This window comes from Pyxicephalus adspersus, chromosome 4 (genome assembly GCF_032062135.1).
Source record: "Pyxicephalus adspersus chromosome 4, UCB_Pads_2.0, whole genome shotgun sequence".
Lineage (NCBI taxonomy): Eukaryota > Metazoa > Chordata > Amphibia > Anura > Pyxicephalidae > Pyxicephalus > Pyxicephalus adspersus.
Genome location: NC_092861.1, coordinates 115,443,653 through 115,462,236, shown reverse-complemented (window position 1 = coordinate 115,462,236; position 18,584 = coordinate 115,443,653). Strand labels below are relative to the sequence as shown.

The window sequence follows — 18,584 nt, the reverse complement described above, 5'->3', positions numbered from 1 at the left end:
GGAAGGGCAAAGTACAGGTTCATTGAAGAAAATTTGCATTTTATTCTTGTTGACAAAGTTCGATCTATGATTTGGCTATATTTTCATAGCCCCAATATGATTGATATAGGAACAATTTGTATTCTGTATCAATAAAGTATTTGTGTTTGAGATGGAGAATATTGAAACAAAGGACCACATTGCTCAGCTCGGAACCTGGCATAGAATATACCCAGTAGCTTTTTCAGATGAAGAACATTTCAGTTTAGAGACATCATCACTTTAATGCAGATCCTAACTCTAACTGGATGGATTATAGTTTGCTAGAGCATTGTGTACCATAAAGAACTGGCATGGTTCGGCAGCTCAGAAATCCTGATGTCTGGTGATCTTCAATCTTTTATAGTTATGTCTTGTCTGTATGCTTCACCATCCTCTGTACATCATTGCCGTTTACCATCTTCTACCATAACATTGGTCTGTGCCTGGGCAATGTGTATTGACATAGCGGTATCTATTCTCCACCAGAGGCTGCATGTGACCAGCACAATAGGGATGAAGTTATCATCATAACAGGAAATGCCTAGAATAAGACCCCCATGGTGAATCACTAGTTATTTTGTTCAAATTACAGTCTACAGGATATTGATGTGATTTGGTTTACACAACTGAAACTATGATACAAGAGGTAGAACCAGAATTGTAATGTAAGTTCCAGGCTGCATTGATGTTACAACACTGACCAACCTTTAAGTGACTAGGGAAGGTGCCGATGCCTTGGGCCCAAATGCCGCTACTGCCCCTGTTACTGTACTATTATGAAGGTGGCCCTAAAAAGGGCTATGAGGCCTGACATGCTAGGGCCAGGTAGCCTAAATACTTCTGACCCCTACGCTATGTATGTTACATACACTTGACCCCTGCATTCCGAGTTATATTCTTCTGACTACTGCACACTGTGAATTACAAACTTCCACAAACTTTTTTAAGCTTTCCCTACTGTTTTGATAAATTTAGCATCAATCGGTTTTTGTGCTTCATTATTACTCTCCTCTGGTTCCCCAGATCTTGGTTTGATCCTTGACAACACCCCCAGTAGGTCATCCAAAGTTGTGCTGGGGAACCAGTTACTCCCGTGCCAAGCTGCCTTAAATTTCGGTGCCCATTGCCAGAATAATTGGATCATACATGAGTATAAATGAGTATGTATACCACACAGTTTGCTATGCACCTGGGAAAGGTCACCCACACGGTTCTTCACTGCAAGTATAAAAGGGGCCTAGATCTGCTACCATATGTAAAGTGAAGATGTAAATCAGTGGACATTTTCAGCCATACTTAAAAAAACAAAAAAAAATAAGCGGCAAAGCAGGAAGAAACTTCCTAAGAAGATGTTGCAGAACTTGAAATCTGAGTATTTGTGCTCCTATTATAATGCACCCTTGGGTGGTGATTACTTATACAGGTTAGTATAGTATGTAGATACAATGCTAGCTGGCCATAGTCATTGTTATAGTCTACTCTTGTTGTAATGCCTGCAAGTGACCGCTAGGAGGCGATATAACACCCGGCCGACTATAAGGAGGAGTCATAAAGAAAAGTAAAATTCCCATTCGGGGCTGCGGGAGATCCCTCAGAGGACAGCCGGTCTCGGGTGGAAGGGTCGGGATCGCACAGGAAATAACGGAAGATCTCCGGGCACTGCAAGCAAACTACGGAGACCACCGAGCTAAGTGTTCCCGGAATGGGACTCCCTCATTGACAACTCAAATCATTGGACCGGACTACCCCAAATCTGGATTAGCAGATTCCCAGCGCGATTTTATCGGACTATGTGAGGTTGTAGCCGGGTCATGTGACCCTGATTGGACCGGATCCCGGGAGAAGGTTCTGTGTGATGCTGTCCGGGTCCATGGGCTGAGCTATGGCTCTGAGTAAAGGGCTGAGGGTTCTGATCAAGCCGGAGCCGCTGTGTCCCAGCCTGCTGCTGGAGTCCCGCAATAGGGACGACTGTCTGCTCTTCGAGTCCGGAACCGTGGCCACTCTGAGTGAGTATAAGGATGGCGGGCTGCCATTGGGCACCCCCTGGGGTGGTGACTGGGAAACCCTGGACTTACACCCCCTGCATTGCTGCACCTGGACAACCCTTTACCTCAGGTAATGGGGCCACTGCATGGTGCCAGCTTGTCGGGGGTGAAAACATTCACAAATACCCCACAATGTACCAGAGGGGTATTAAAATACCCCTCCTCACACACTGCAGGGGTTACATGAGTTTTTGTTTGTCTGAGGGTAACATTAAAAAGTCATTTTATCAGCCTTTCCCTCACCTCCCACTGGCCCTTTCCTTCAACACTTCAGGTTGTGGTGACCACAAATTCTCCTCGTAATGCCGGACCTGTCCATTGTATGTGGCCCTTCTATGGAAGGGGCCCAAAGGGTCGTCACTTACCATGCTGGGCTCGTCTCTTGTATATATAGAGCCCGCATTATGTAGGGGGACACGCAGCGTCCTCACAATGCTAGAGCTGTCCATTGTACGGGGTCCTTCCATGGTTCCTCAATGACAATGCTGGATCCGTCCAATATTTGGGGTTCAGTCATTGTACCTTGGATGGACCATCTGCTTCTTTTTTTGATGACTTGAGAGGTCAGTGACTGACTGATGGCTTCGGTAGGTTGGTTACATCAGAGGAGGAAGCCTGTGGTAGCTTCAAGTTTAAAGTAAATCTTCCAAAATGTATTATAATACAGATTCCCAGACTGTGGTGGCTGCATTATGTTTTTCCTTTTTTTTTCACCTGCCAGAGGATGACAACACTCATAACATTATATCTGGGGAGGAGCCATGTTGTCACCCCGGGCTGCACACCTCCTGCAATCCTCCATCTCCCCTCATTTTCATTACAGGTAGTCCTCAGGTTACATACCAGATAGTGACTGTAGGTTTGTTCTTAAGTCGAATTTGTATGTCGGAACAGGTACAATATTTTAATAAATGCAGGTAGGACAGATGTTTTGCCCAACATATTATTAGGCAGCATGGTGTCAGTTACTGTATAAAATCCTCATTGTGAGCTAATCGCAAACGAAAAAAACAAACTTTATGGAGCCTAGAAATGTAATAACTTAAGAAACAACTGCAGAGTTTGTTTTGGTCATTAAAGAGTTACAAGAGCTTGCAGAAAAGCAAAATATTTCTTCTACAAGTCATGCAAACCGCGCCTTCCCCAGCTCTGTTCATTTTTTGGACAATGTTCGTATCTAGGAGTCGTCCGTATGTCAGATTACCTTAACTTGAGGACTACCCGTACATTGTTTGTCAATTCATAGAAGATGTCTGATAAGCTGATAACAATTTTAGGATTGTCAGGATTAACAAGCATTTTCCGTACTTGCAGAAATCATTGTTAGACTGAAATAAGAAAACAAATGCGGTCACCACATGTAAGGACTGGTAAACTGGAATATATTACATTTGGGTTTACATACACATTAAGGCCTAACCTATGAACATTTTCAGGTGGAATGAGATAAGTTTTCAATTTTTACCCCTTTGGGGAGATTTGTTCTTTTCTCCTTTGCATGTGGCACCTGTACAAGAAGAATTGGGTGCGTTATCACAGAGAAAGGGAAGCATGGACAGAAGTAAAATCAACATTTCTGGTGTAATACCTGGAGTGCGTTAGGCTGGGTTCACACTGCCGGTGAGGTTGCGGTGTTTACTGCTTCCTCACACCAGGGAGTTGCTGCCTCTCGGGAAACTCTACGTGTAACTTCTACTGGCAGCAGTCCCATAGAGAATGAATAGGGCTGGCAGTGATCGGTACTGTATTGATCACTGCCACCAGCTGTCTCCAGAGGATGACAACACTCATAACATTATATCTGGGGAGGAGCCATGTTGTCACCCCGGGCTGCACACCTCCTGCAATCCTCCATCTCCCCTCATTTTCATTACAGGTAGTCCTCAGGTTACATACCAGATAGGGACTCTAGGTTTGTTCTTAAGTCGAATTTGTATGTCGGAACAGGTACAATATTTTAATAAATGCAGGTAGGACAGATGTTTGGCCCAACATATTATTAGGCAGCGTGGTGTCAGTTACTGTATAAAATCCTCATTGTGAGCTAATCACAAACGAAAAAAACAAACTTTATGGAGCCTAGACATTCATTAACTTCTGGAGCAAGCTGTGCTTTGATATGCAAAAAGAAACATCTGCAAAGTTTGTCTTGGTCATTAAAGAGTTACAAGAGCTTGCAGAACAGCAAAACATTTCTTCTACAAGTCCCCAGCTCTGTTCATTTTTTGGACAATGTTCGTATCTAGGAGTCGTCCGTATGTCGGATTACCTTAACCTGAGGACTACCCGTACATTGTTTGTCAATTCATAGAAGATGTCTGATAAGCTGATAACAATTTTAGGATTGTTGGGATTAACAAGCATTTTCCGTACTTGCAGAAATCATTGTTAGACTGAAATAAGAAAACCAATGCGGTCACCACATGTAAGGACTGGTAAACTGGAATATATTACATTTGGGTTCACATACACATTAAGGCCTAACCTATGAACATTTTCAGGTGGAATGAGATAAGTTTTCAATTTTTACCCCTTTAGGGAGATTTGTTCTTTTCTCCTTTGCATGTGGCACCTGTACAAGAGGAATTGGGTGCGTTATCACAGAGAAAGGGAAGCATGGACAGAAGTAAAATCAACAGTTCTGGTGTAATACCTGTAGTGCGTTAGGCTGGGTTCACAATGCCGGTGAGGTTGCGGTGTGTTTACTGCTTCCTCACACCAGGGAGTTGCTGCCTCTCGGGATACTCTACGTGTAACTTCTACTGGCAGCAGTCCCATAGAGAATGAATAGGGCTGGCAGTGATCGGTACTGTATTGATCACTGCCACCAGCTGTCTCATGTGAAGACGCTGGTTCTCTGCATTGTGTGTGGCCAAGCAGCTGGCAAGGTGCAGCCATGCAGGATCGCTCAGTACCAATGCAGGTCTGAATCTGCCCTCGTAGTTATGTGTCTAGAATGTTGTCCTAGTCATACAGTGACAAAGGAATGACAACTTCCTAATAATATGCATGACATGTCACCTGGCAAAGCCCCTCTCTTATTTATCCTGGTGACCACTGTAATCAGGGCCAGACTTATGGAGAAATCTAATACAAGGACTAGAGGAGAGTTCTTCCATCAGGGACACTTCTTCCAGGTAGCCGCCGTCTAATAGAAGATCTCCCACGCCTCGTTGTATCTCTTGGACATGAAGTGGTCAGGACACAGACAGGAAAAAAGTTCTGAACAGCTTTTGCTAGGACTGTGTTACTGTTGGTTTATGTTCATCGGCTCCTTTCTGCACACACATTGGTGTAGCTGTATTGTGTACCTTGTGATTAAAAGTATGCAGGTGGATGTCTGCAACTATGTAAACATGGGGTGGAGTGTGACAACACAAAGGCACCACCTTTGCACTAGAAAGAAATAGAAGAATCCATTCCAGCTTCATTCTTAGCTTAGTGGAAGCGTCGAGCGGAGGAGACTACAGGGTGACTATTAGGCTTCTTCATACTGAACCCCTGAAAGCAGTGAGGGCTTTTATATTTCTAACATGTTTGCTGTAATGTCTTTGGTTGCTGTAAAATGACCCCCCCCATACTGCATGAGTAATAGTTTAACTCCAGGCAAAATGTAAAATTCCTTACATCCCAACCCTCTCCAACCTACTCTGCAGGTTTGTTTGACAGGTTTTGTTTCTTTTTTACCCTGTGAATGAAGATACAGCCTCCTAAATCTGCTGTCAAGCTTCCTTGACAGCTCTATTCCCATTGTGAGGGACCACCAATACACCACTGCTTAGGCACCTGCACTCACTCACCAGTTTCCATCAGTGTCGTCCACCATTGTTTACACCAGCATGGTTAGTCTTCTCGTTCATTCAGAAAAATAACATGGCACAGTAGGAATTTCAGTGTCATGCAGGCAGTGATGTGGACATCTGATTGAATGGCACGGCCAAATGTCAACAAGGAGGAGAGAAGACCTGGCAATGGAGCGTCTCCTGCAGCATTTATTTATTTATTTATTTTTGGCCAGTGATATATTATTATAGGGTGTGTTGTTGTAGGCACCCTCCTTTAGGAGGTCAGTCAGCCACAGGTTAAGGAGTCCCTGGTAAATTCTGGAGGGTCCCTTGGAACCCTGGTTGAGAATGTCTGGTTTAGGGGATAAAGTGAAATATGTGATTGTTCATGCTCACTCCGGAAGGCTTCCACCATGATGTATGAGCATCCCCCCAAAGTCTCACCATTCCATTGTTCACAGGCTCTCCCATGTCCTGTCATATACAATGCTGGACCCGTAGTCAATGCATGACACTGCAAGCAATTGATAGAGACCCAGATGTGTAAAATTTAATTTAAAAACTATTTACATAAACACATTTAGCAATTACATATATTCAACCTCTAGGATCCCTGCTCTTGGAGGATGTTCAGTCAGCTGTTTTACTTTTTACTAAAAAAAACAAATCACAGATAGGACACAAAACTATTTTATTTAACAGCTGGACATTCTGGCATTGTAAAAATACCTCCAAAAAATTTAATGACATTGTTGTAATTATTAGCGCGTGTTTTTTTTTCAGGCCAAGTAGGAGAAAAAAACATTTAGACTTGCATAACAATGAGAAAATTTTGTTTTTTTGTGATGGCTGGAATTCTTTGAGGCATGGATTTAATGGAAAACAATATTCTTCATAAATCAGATTCCTTTCTTCTATGGCATTTGGGAGATCAGCTTTGCAGGATGGAGCCTTGTCATAAAGCAATTTTTTTTATAATTTTCCACCATAAATTTTCAATTGATGGAAGATGCACACTGCTGTCATTGGGGTGATATGGTGATGCCACAATTTGTTTATCTTTGTATGTCCTCACTGGGGTTCCAGCCTTTTGCTTCCTTGTGGTACATGCAAGTGTAGGATTTGGGCTGGGGGAACTGTTTAAAAGATAAATGTAAAAGCGTATAGTTACCCTTGATTGTGACATTAGGATATGCTCATATCAAGAATTGGAACTAAAAGGATTAAAAATCTAAATTCTATTTTGAATGCTTGGCATTTTGACTCTTATAGGTAGTAAAAATTTTATCCAAAAGCATTTGTTATATGTCCAGTGTTATACGCGGAGAGTCAGTATTTTTTTTTTTTTAATGCTTTTAGTTTTACGTTTTAGGGAGGGACTGGATCAATTCAGGACCCAAGTAGCTCCCCTGTGAACCTCTGCAGCAACTTATCATATTGGTCACAATTTATTAGGACAAGTTCAGACCTGCGGCTGGCAGCCACTCGCACCATGGTGTTGGTTCTTACAGAACCAGCGTCTGCACATTTGACAGCTGGTTACAGTCTGGTACTGTACTGCTCACTGCTGCCCTTATTTATTCCCTATGGAACTGCCGCTGGGTGAAAAAATATTCCATGATATTGAGCAGTAAACACTCCGCAACCTGACCGCCACTGTGAACCTTACTGAACATTCCTATGTAGTGGAATTATAAACCATTTCAGCGCCGAACAAACCAATGTAATTCTATTGCTGTGTTCAACCTGAGACTAAGATAGTTATGCTGATCTTTTCCTTGTGTGTTTTTTATAAAACAATTTCATATACAAAACATTACTCAAAACTGCTCTAGCCTGATGAAGACAATGGATCTTTCAGATGTATCAGTGCACATAAAAAGCATTATATTTTTATCTTTTATAAAAGCTGAAGTTGTGCTCGTAGTGTTTTCATAACAATCCCAGGATTTGGGGTACAGAGATTACATTGCATTCAGGCTTGACATAATACAACTGCATTTGCAGACATTTGACAAAGGTGCGGTGATGGATTAATCACTGCTATGTTGTCTTACGCATTGTAAATGGCTGTTGGCGTTCATTTTGTACTTTGGCTGAATTTGCATAAAGATGTATTTTGTAGGCTTCATTGCTTGCAAGCAGGGACAAGCTGTAAAATGGTAATCTGTCATTTGTTTTTCCAGATCACTTATTGAATTTATTGAAGGGAATGAACCTGGAAAACCAGATTGTAATTTGGTACGGGGTTATACTGGGAGAATTGTGCTAACATTACTGTAGAGGGCCGGCTTTCAATTTTATCGAATGTTTCCCCAGTTGGAACAAATTGAACCAGGGATTTTTTTGTTTGTTTTTTTTTGCCTTCCTCCGCATCATCTATGTCCATAGGGTTTCTATCGGGATACATTTTCTTCCCTAGTGGTTGAACTTGATGGACACATCGCACATCCCAGACACCTAACATTCTATTTTTCGCCGTATAAGACGCTCCGGAATATAAGACGCACCCAATTTTAAAGGAGGAAAATCTAGAAAAAAAAGATTCTGAACCAAATCAAATTCTCCTTCTGATCACTCTGTGTCGTTCATATTCCCCTGCCGGCTTCTTTCGCTCTGCACTGCAGCCAGCATCGAGAAGACACACACAGGATCGGGTATCAGGTGAGTATCTTTTTTTTTAATTATTTTATAAAAAATCGGGGAAACACGGTATTTGTCGTATAAGACGCACCAACTTTTCCCCCCCAGTTTTGGGGAAGAAAAAGTGCGTCTTTTACGGCAAAAAATACGGTAATTTTTTTATTTATTTTTTTTATTCTGAGCCAACATTTAACACTGGCCTTTACGGGAACCTTACAGGGCAGATAAATAAGTGACCATTGTTTTTGAAGATGCATGTTCCATGGCTGTCTTCCTCATCTTTCCCTTGCCGCTTGATTAGTCACTGACCTGTATAAAACATATCTCATGTTACCCATAACAAGCATGTTCAGATGCAGTGCCATGGCATGTGATATGTTACTGGTAGAGCAGCTATACAAGAATTAGGATGACAGTCTTGAATAATGCATGCTTAGAAAAAGTTGTTAATGGCAGCTGTAATAATCCTATCCTGACATTATGAATGTTAGGTGGGCATTGGATTAAGTAAAACCGTTCTGTTAAAAAAAAAAAAGTTCTGTTTTTAATTTTATTGTGAAATATAAACCTTGAGGCTACTTTTACAGATCTGTTCTGTAAGCTTTCATCATTTAATATGGGTTGAGCCTAGCTCAGGAGTGTAAGAAGTTTTGTTTATGTAATGGAGATGTGCAGTTACTTCGAACTTTCCCAAAGTTGTTTCAAGCTAGTAAACTGCTTCCCACAGACAAGCTATCCATATTACCTAAATATGGTTTAACACCAATTCTTCAATTTTAAGGAACTAGACTCTTGGTCTAGGCATAGCATCAAATATACACTGGCATCTTTAAATTAAACCCAGTGCACACTGCTTGCTGCCATTGGAAAGCATTGTAAATGCAAGCAGTGTTAGTACCTGGATCTGACTTGGCATTAGCCTCTTGAGACCTCTGTACAATGGAGGTAAGACTGAGATTGGGAGTTTTGTTGCAGTGTTTATGTGCTAACCGAGAACCTGCTGACTGAAGAAGAGAGCAGAATGACAAAAAAAAAAGTTCCTCCCTCCCTATCCAATCACAGGGGAGGTATGGAGATGAGAGCAAGTATTACTGACCTGCAGCAGAAAATAATTAGGTCTGCTGCCCTTCCACACAGGGCTGAGCGCTAGAACAGCAAATCTCAGGAATGAAGGGACAGAAATATAAATCCTTAATCAGGTAATCTGCTTCTTTATATGTATTCATCCGAGTAATGAGCTTTTGGCCTGGAGTTCAACTTTTATTTTTCCAATGACTATGAAGCTGCAGTGTCAGTGCACTGGGGATTCACTCTGACTGAGGGTCTTGCTGACCTCGGTGTCCACCATGCAGAACTGTTTTGGGTCGGATGACATAAAGTGGCAACGGCATTAGGAGGTCAGCTGCAGGTCAAATATATCTGCCAATAATTTCAGCAGAGTGTGAAACTGATTCTTTTAGCACAAGCCCAAAGCCCATCAACATAATCCTTTAATGTAAGAATAATATTGATATGCATATGGCAGAATTATGGTAGATGCACATTTTGTTTGTTGAAGCTTAGCAAACTTTATTGTGATGAATTGTGAGCCTTAACAAAAGGAAGCTAAACTTGCTGGGTGAATGTTAAGCAAGAAAATGGGAGAAAAGGGGAGGGAGTGTGTATAACGCTGGTAAGGAAGAATGAGTCAGCGACACACAAGTGTAGACACATTTTTTAGCTGTGTGTGTAATAGGCCAGGGGACATTTTGCAGGAAATGATATTGGATCACATAGGTGTATGACTTCATACAAATGTATTCACACTGACGATTTTTTTTTCTTATACGTTGTATAAGAAGATTGTTTCTTGCCCTTGCTTTTTTTCTTTATGGTTATACAGGATTCATAGGATTCCCTTATGTTGGAGATGTTTATGCTTTTCTGAGGACAAATTATGTAGATTAAATATCTGGTGTATGAGCAGGTAAAATATAATATTTGTTGTAGATTATTCACTCCTGGCGATATATATATGAACTGTTCATGCAACGTGTAACTCTCCAAATGTGCTGAAGTCAGAAATTTCACACTATATAATTTATATGAATTTTGTATAGCTCTGTGTGTGCAGATTTACAGAGCTGTTTACGTTGGTTTGATGACTATTTAAATTTTCTTACATCCATGCTGTAATAGACAAATATGTAGTACCTAGGAAAAGATATATGCAATGTTATTTACATAATGGCAGGGGTGCTATTTTATGATCACCAAGGGCAGCTTGCCTATCAGTTCATCTGAAATTAGTGACCATTTCTATGAGATAACAATTGTATTTCTCCAGGTGACGGCTGTTCCAAACAGCAGAGGAACCGATTATTACCAGATAGATTTGCTGGATTGTATACAGTACAGGCATTCCTTGAAATTCTAGGCTCAATGGCAACACCCTAATCCCAGTAGTTGTGCTATAAAAAAATCATCTGAGCTGGAACTGTTTACTTCAAAAAGTTTATTCTGCTTAATATTGCCTACCCTGGTATCTCTCCCCCCCATAACTTAAAAATATTACCGAAATTAATTAATAAAATGGTAAGTTTTTATTACTTCCATGATTTTTAGGTCCAGTAATATCACAAATTCTCTACAATACAAGATGATCATAGATGTTGGGAGAGGACTGGCAGGGTGCTGTACATAGCTTCCTGAAAGCTATGGCATTGCTGACATGTGATGCCAAGTCTTCATGATTGAAATCCAATGTATGGGTGGGCCAGGGACATTTCAAAGGGTAGGATGATGCTATATTTCTGCCCAGCGAAAAAAAAGCAGACTCCATGAGTTTTGCTGCAGCTTTTAGTACATGTTGTGAGAGTTTGATTATGTCAAAATGAATTTCGGTACAGGAGAGAAGTTTGAGGAACTGTGTAAAACTGAAGGAAAGCCTGGAGTTAAGCTATGCAACTTCAAATACCTTATTGCCTGAACTGGAAAACATTCTCTGATGCATATACAACACTTATGGTCACTTTTCCCCTAATGTACTGCTTAGATGAATTTCCAAACTCAGTCCAGCCATGTTACCCAGAATAGTACTGGTTAACCACTATGTTGGGTTATTAGCGTTTGTGATACCTACTTACACCACTGCCATGTTGCTAAACGGATTACCCATCCTGCTGAGGCTTTTGCACATTTCTAGAAGCTGCCAAGATTTGGAATTTTTTAAGGGTGGCAAGCAATTGAGAGAGACTAGACTGCCCACGGTTTTATATCACAGGTGTCAAACACAAGGTCCACAGGCCGAATCTGGCCATTTTACCTGGCCTGTGGTGACTGTGCCGCATCTAAGCGCCTGACATTTGCAGACAGGAGGACCCAGACAGCTAAGTAGTAGCAGGGAGGTCCACACAATATTAAGGTACTTTTAGTAATAATATAAAGTGAAAAGAGTGCCGTTTGGTTGCTGTCCTTGGTGACTTATTGGCATTCCTGAAACATGAAGTCAGCAAAGACAACTGTACAAAGATTTTATTTTGGCAGCACCTGCTGTGCTCTCAGCTGCTTGGGAGGGGGGTTTTGGTGGCTGTAGCTAATTGTTTTTTGCACAGTTGATATCTTGTAGAGATGGATAGGATTCTATATACAGTGCTGTAGAAAAAGTAACCTACTTTTCTAATTGTTTATGTTTAAGCTTTTTAGAATTAAAGATATAATGTTGCCAATTGAGTTTTAATAATATAAAAGCAAAAGCCATGGTTTTACTTGAAGAATATATAAAGAAAAATGTTTTTGTTTTTTAGACGCTTTGTGAAATTTTCATTACGATCTATGTTCCCAGGGCTACTTAATCCCCTCTTTTACCTGCTGACCATGATCACCAAGACATAAAGTGGTGGGGAAGCAAAACATTTTGAGCAACAGGTGGATGGAAAATCTTCCAGTGGTGACACCTGTGTCAGGGACTGTTCTATAGGATGAAAACTTTGTTCACTTGGAAAAAATGTCCTTTTGGTTGGATAAGAAAATTTACATATTTGTTACTGAAGCAGTTGTGTAAAATGGCAATTTAATATATATATATTTATAATAAAGAGTAAACCAAACAGTATCATCTCTAGACAGAGCTCAAGTTAACCTATACAACAGCCTAACATACCCCCCATATGATGCATCCAGAAAATTGATTGTATTCCAAGCTGTTTAAAAGTGTCGATTGGGAATCTATTTTCCCCAAGGTTTTTCCCTTTCTGTTTAATTTGTTTGTAAGCATTTTAAGATACCAACTGATGTAAACCATATGCACATGGAGGTAGACGGGTATGTTGCAATTAACAAAGTTTTTATTAACAAACAAAATATGCACATATTTCTTTGTATATGTTTTATACCTTTATTTTATATTGTTATTTTTCCAGAAAAATCAATAAAAATGTATTGAAATAAAAAAGCTGTAAATACTCAGGAAGGATATCTGTGTTATAATTTTTTGCCACTGATGGTACAATACGAATGTGCTGGAATTCATAGTAGCCCGTCACTAGTTTTCCAAGCTTAAAAATGTTTGTTCTTTACGTTGCAAGTTGGCACCCTAATTAGGAGGGCTAATACATGTCATACAGTGTTCAATAGACCATAGATAATAGACAGTGTTCGTCTGACTACACCTAATATAAGTTGAAAAACAGATGTCAGATCAGAGGATCATTAACATACCAGTTTATAGCAGTCAACAAAAATTATTTCTGTAAGAAAAGCTGGAGGTTTGGCAGCTTGTTTCTAAAAATATTGTGACATGTGTTACAAGCCTTTATCTGTTTCTTTTTTAGCACATCCTGCCGAAATAAAGCCTGCCTTCAGTCTTGGAAAAGGCACAGTGTTAATGATGACCCCAAATTCAAATAACACATAAATTAGTCAGTTTCTAAAAACGAGTACTTTTGGTGTATGTTGGAAAAAATAAACAATGCAATCAACTGAGCATATCTGGATCACAATTCTTTTGCCCACGTAGATGTTTTACCTTGAACTCATACATCAGACATCCTCCCTATTTACAGATCAACATCCTTCCCTTATATCAAATTAATGTAGTAAAGGAAAAAAAAGGTCAGATAAAGTCTCAAGTTTGGAATCCGATCCGAATTTCTATATTTCAATTGAAAATTAGTTTAAATATAATTGATTTTTTTCCAAGGCTGTTGTACCCTTGCCATTAAAATCCACCAAAAGAAAGTCTTGTTTGTTTCCCCAAAAGAATATGCTGTATATATTATGCCCACTAGTGGGCCACGCCGGTCTCACAGGTGGGCCGTGGCTCTGGCCAGAGCCGCGGACCATGTCTCCTGTATGTACCGCAGGCTCAGGGCGGTGGGCCCGTTGTGTCTCTGGACTCAGATCTGCGATGGGGCAGTGGGCGGGTTCTGGCATCATGACTTCACTAAGGGGGAAGTTTTCTCCCCTTTGAGTGATAAACGGTTCCCTGCACATGCACGTTCTGGAGTCCGAGCATTTAGTGGTCTGCAACGTCGAAAATGGTGGGGAACCACTGCTATATATGACATCCTTATCATAAAAATTAATAACTAAATCTAGAGCTTTAGTCCAACTTATTTTCAATGATCCTTCCCCTCCTTCTACAGAGGCTTTAGCTCTGCATTGTCAAGTGTAATGAATGGGTTTCACATACCTATTAAACGCCGAAGTATGCAGCAGGCTACTTTGTTGGTAAGGCGGTATGATTTGTTGCATAAACTACACTGGCTAGAATTGTAATTTTAACTTCCCTAAAATTGAGAGAAGTAATGGTGACAATTTGTAAAGATGTTTCGGGATAGATTTATAGGATAGAAATCTCATGTAAAAATTATTCTCCATTGCAGTTGCCTAAAAAGTGCTTTCTGATCTTCCTGAAAAGTGCTCAGTATGTATCCTAGCTCTCATCTTTCTTGTGTAGGTAAGTGAAGGAAGAATGTGTGCTCTGTTACGGTGGGGGGGGGGGGGTGCAATGGCACCAGAGACTTTGGCATGAATAGATAGATATTAGCAGTTTTTTTTTAGAAAAATAACTACAGAATACAAATGCTCATACTAATTCATCTCTGGACAATAATAATGTCTGAGCAATGCCTGACTGTGTTAAATAAAAGACATTAAAGTATGTTCTACTACAAAACGCATAAAGAATAAGGTCGCCATTAAAGCAGGATTTTAGATTTCAGACTGCAAATATGTGAAGGCAGTGGTGCATACCTGCCATGTGCACAGAAAAAGTCCCTTGTTACCAAAGCTGCTTTTCCTTTGCCTTCCCTATATTCTGTGTGATACTCTATATCCAGATACATTTCATATGCCACCTTGGAAAGAAGCCCTGGGAACTTTGATGGAAAATAGGTAGTTGGAAGGTATAGACTGCTATTTGGGAACATCAGTAACTCATTAGCTTTAAACTGTATTAATGGGGAAACATTTAAGTGAACCCCTTTAAAAAATGAATAAAGGCAAAGAATACTGAATACCTTATTATTGTCTTGTGTTGTAGAAATATAGCTGAATCAACAGTTGGAAAATCTTATCTATGGTTGAGCTGTATGATGAAATACCAAACATGGGAAGATGGCCCTGATTTATTAAAGCTCTCCAAGGCTGGAGAAATACACTTTCTTCAGTGAAGCTGGGCGATTCATCAAACCTGGAATGGATTTTCTCAATGACATTTGCTTTTTGCTAGCAAATGCTTTGAATTCTGGACCAGATCCATTCCAGGTTTGCTGGTTCACACGGCTTCACTGAAGAAAGTGTATCGTCTCCAGCCTTGGAGAACTTTAATAAATCAGGCCCAATATGTTTATCCAAGGGGCAATCTACTAAAAATTAATATTTCATCTGTAAGTAGAGTAACACGTGAGGGGGACACCTCTCATAATGATCTCCACATGGTTATGGGCTATGAACTTGTACAAAGGCCTAATTAGAAGAAAATTAGGAGAAAACTATTTATAAAGACAAAAATAAAAATATGGATTTTGGACGGTATGGCCCTTTTAGGGAGGAGTCTTAACTGCAATATTTGTTAAAGGAAACTCATTGTGAAAGAAATGTGTCATTACTGCGGAGCTCCTTCCTAAATTAAAAGGTTGCATGGTGGCCTCTTGTTTTCAATCAATGACCCAGAACAGGCATGCCGCAGTGTCACAGTGAAGTCAGAACAGCAGATCTTCATACCACGAGGCACTTGCATAGAAAATAGCAGATTGTGGCAGCTATCATTTTCATGTGCGTTTCTTATAAGTAAAGAAAAGCCAGCATTGGTATATTGCTGAACTTAATTACCAACGTTGCTTTAAATAGACAAATGATAGTCTGAGATCAGTGAAGCAGATGGATGTTTGGCAAACACAAATATTCTGTTAGCAGTATTTTCTTTTTAATTTCCTGTTTCTGTTTATGCAATCCTCTGATATGAAAACGAGAGAAAGAGAACGGGATACCAGGGATATACAGTATCATATAAACATTTAACTGTGATTGGTTATTCTTGTTTTATCTTTAAAACATGTTTTCCATGGCATTGCCAATTTTCTTGCTCTTTGACATGAACAACAACTGCTTAGTTGTGGCATGCTTTGCACTTGGCTGTAGAATGTGTGGTCTGACAACCTCACTGCTCACCCACATACATACTTAGTCATAGCCTTGGTGCATGCTGGGGAGTGCTACAATGCCATAAACCGGTACATACAAAGGAAAAATGCACCCATAGTGTGGCATTTATGAAAAGGAGCATGGCAATATACTTTCATGGGCGATGTAAAGAATATCTGAATCCTAAAACATTTTCTGCAGCATAGAAAAATAGTTGATCTCTCCCGAATTTCAGTACCCTTGTAACTTCTTCTTGAGGACTGAACTGAAACTTAAACAATGTGGATAATGTTTTTCTGGCTATTCTCTTCAGACCACAAAACAAAATTATTACCTATATAGTAGAATACAAACACAAGAACTATTTTACCTTTTTAATGTTTCCATAAATTTTTCAATGAATCTACCTGGAGTTATATTTCAACTATTGTATGCCAGCAGGTGATTTATGGATAGAAATCTGTGCCACCTTTAGAGAAAAAAGGCTATCCTGTACTAACATAATTAATTTGTATATTATATAAATCCTTGCTGAAAAGGAAACAGCCTTTTCTTCAATAAATGATGCAGAACATATTAGTTCTACTAATGACTTATATAAGATTAGTTTGGCGTTGTAAATGCTTCTTCCTAACATGGTTCAATAGTAGGTAACAAATTATTATAAAAATATAATGACATTGTCATACATCATTTTCATAATATTTATTTTATTTCTAGCACCTGATGAAAAGGAGGCGCTTAAAGGACAATATGAAAGGCATCAGGAAGCCTATGGATGCTTGGGGCAACTTCAGCTTAAATCAGGTAATTCTTTTCCAGCTGGACAAGTTCTTTACCCACACAGCAAAGGTTGGTCGATGGGTCTGCCATTAGTTCACTCTTATGCAAAAGCTGAACTTCCTGCAAAAAAAATACTGCCACATAATTCCATTAAATCTGGGCCACTTTTTCATGGGGGAAAAATAAAATTGCTTCAGTTTTAATGTACAGGCATTTAGAAGTGTCTACACATTGCTTCCACAGCTTTCTAACATTCCTGCCTAGCTAAGTGCTGCCTTATCGGTTCATACCTGTGATAAGCAGCTTCAAAATGTTCAGGAAGCAATAGGAGACGGGCAAGATATGGCTCTGTAAGGACAAGTTGGAGCCCTAAATGGCATGGCCGTAGCACTGCAGTAACAACAAAGTTATTGTGAGGTGTGTGTTATTAACAGACATCTTAAAGTGTCCACGCTTTATACTTGTAGCATTTATTTCCCATGAGAGGACAGTGCTTAAATATGTATAATTAAATCAATTGTAATGTTTTTTTATAACTTATTAGGTACATTTGCATGTCCAGCAACAACAGTTTGGTTTTGTTTAGTTTTGGGTAGAAAATGGAACCCTGTTTTTTTAGTTTTTTACTGGTGTCTGGAATTCTGGAATTTTCCCTGCCACTGATGAAAATGGTTTTACCAGATAGGAGTTAACATAATCAAAATTGCTGTACCTTTTTCAGATATTCAAAAAGGGAATGTTTCAGATAGTTTTATCACTTTATATTAAAGCTACATACACACTTCCAATTATTATCGTTGGAAAACGAACGACGAACGTTCATGCACGATATATATGAACGATCGTATAGCACCGATCCTGCACATAGAGTTAACGACACGATCGTTCGTAGATATTGTACACACAATAGATACGATCGTTTGAGCGATAGAGGAACTATGTGCATGACAGGAAAGTGAACGGACGTTCGTTCATCACGCATGCTCTGAACATGGACGATCAACGAACGACCGTACACACGAACGATGTTCAACGATCGTCGTCCAATCCGATCCGTCGGTCCGGTCGTTCGTTTCCAGCGACTTTCCTCGTTCGTCGGCGTCGTTGGTTACTTTTTTACGAACGATTTTTTGCCCAATCGATCGTTTGTCGCTCGATTGGAACGATAAAAATTGGAAGTGTGTACGCACCTTAAGTGAGTAGCCTCTACTCCTAAATCAGAACTATTGTATTATGACTGACTTCTAAAAGCTGGACATTGCAATTTAAGACAGGAAATTTGAATTTAAGAAGTAGCTCCAATTTATCCATTATTAACCAAATCATGATTGTACTAGAAAAAAATACTCTAATATTCCTGTACTAAATAATTTTTTTTAAAACTTTTTGTTTCTGGTAACCAAGGAAAACAAAGAGCTGAGCAATGTGAATATGCAGGCCAGTTACTTTATTTATTTATTGGATGTTGCAGATCTACCTAATTATTAAGAGAGCTTGTTGTCTTTGGCCTTACATTATTGCTTTGGTTCAGCTTTCAAATAGTGACAACTGTGGACCATTCCTTATCATTGTGTTCTGGCATTGGCTTTTTGTAGTCTACATCAGGAGCACATGGGAATGGTGACAACAGAGAAATACAACTAGGATAATATTGTCACCCTAAATCAAGGACCTATCATCA

The 18,584-nt window shown here is 39.8% G+C and overlaps 1 protein-coding gene across 1 annotated transcript in view; it reads left to right on the top strand.

Annotated features, from left to right (window-relative positions):
• Positions 1–1,586: 1,586 nt before the first annotated feature.
• Positions 1,587–18,584, top strand: part of LOC140329223 (synaptojanin-2-like) — a 57,002-nt gene continuing 40,004 nt past the window's right edge. The window contains exons 1-2 of the mRNA XM_072409369.1: positions 1,587–2,027; positions 16,841–16,927. Coding sequence (XP_072265470.1) covers positions 1,904–2,027; positions 16,841–16,927 — 211 coding nt within the window. The 5' untranslated portion in view covers positions 1,587–1,903. The remainder of the gene's footprint in view (positions 2,028–16,840; positions 16,928–18,584) is intronic.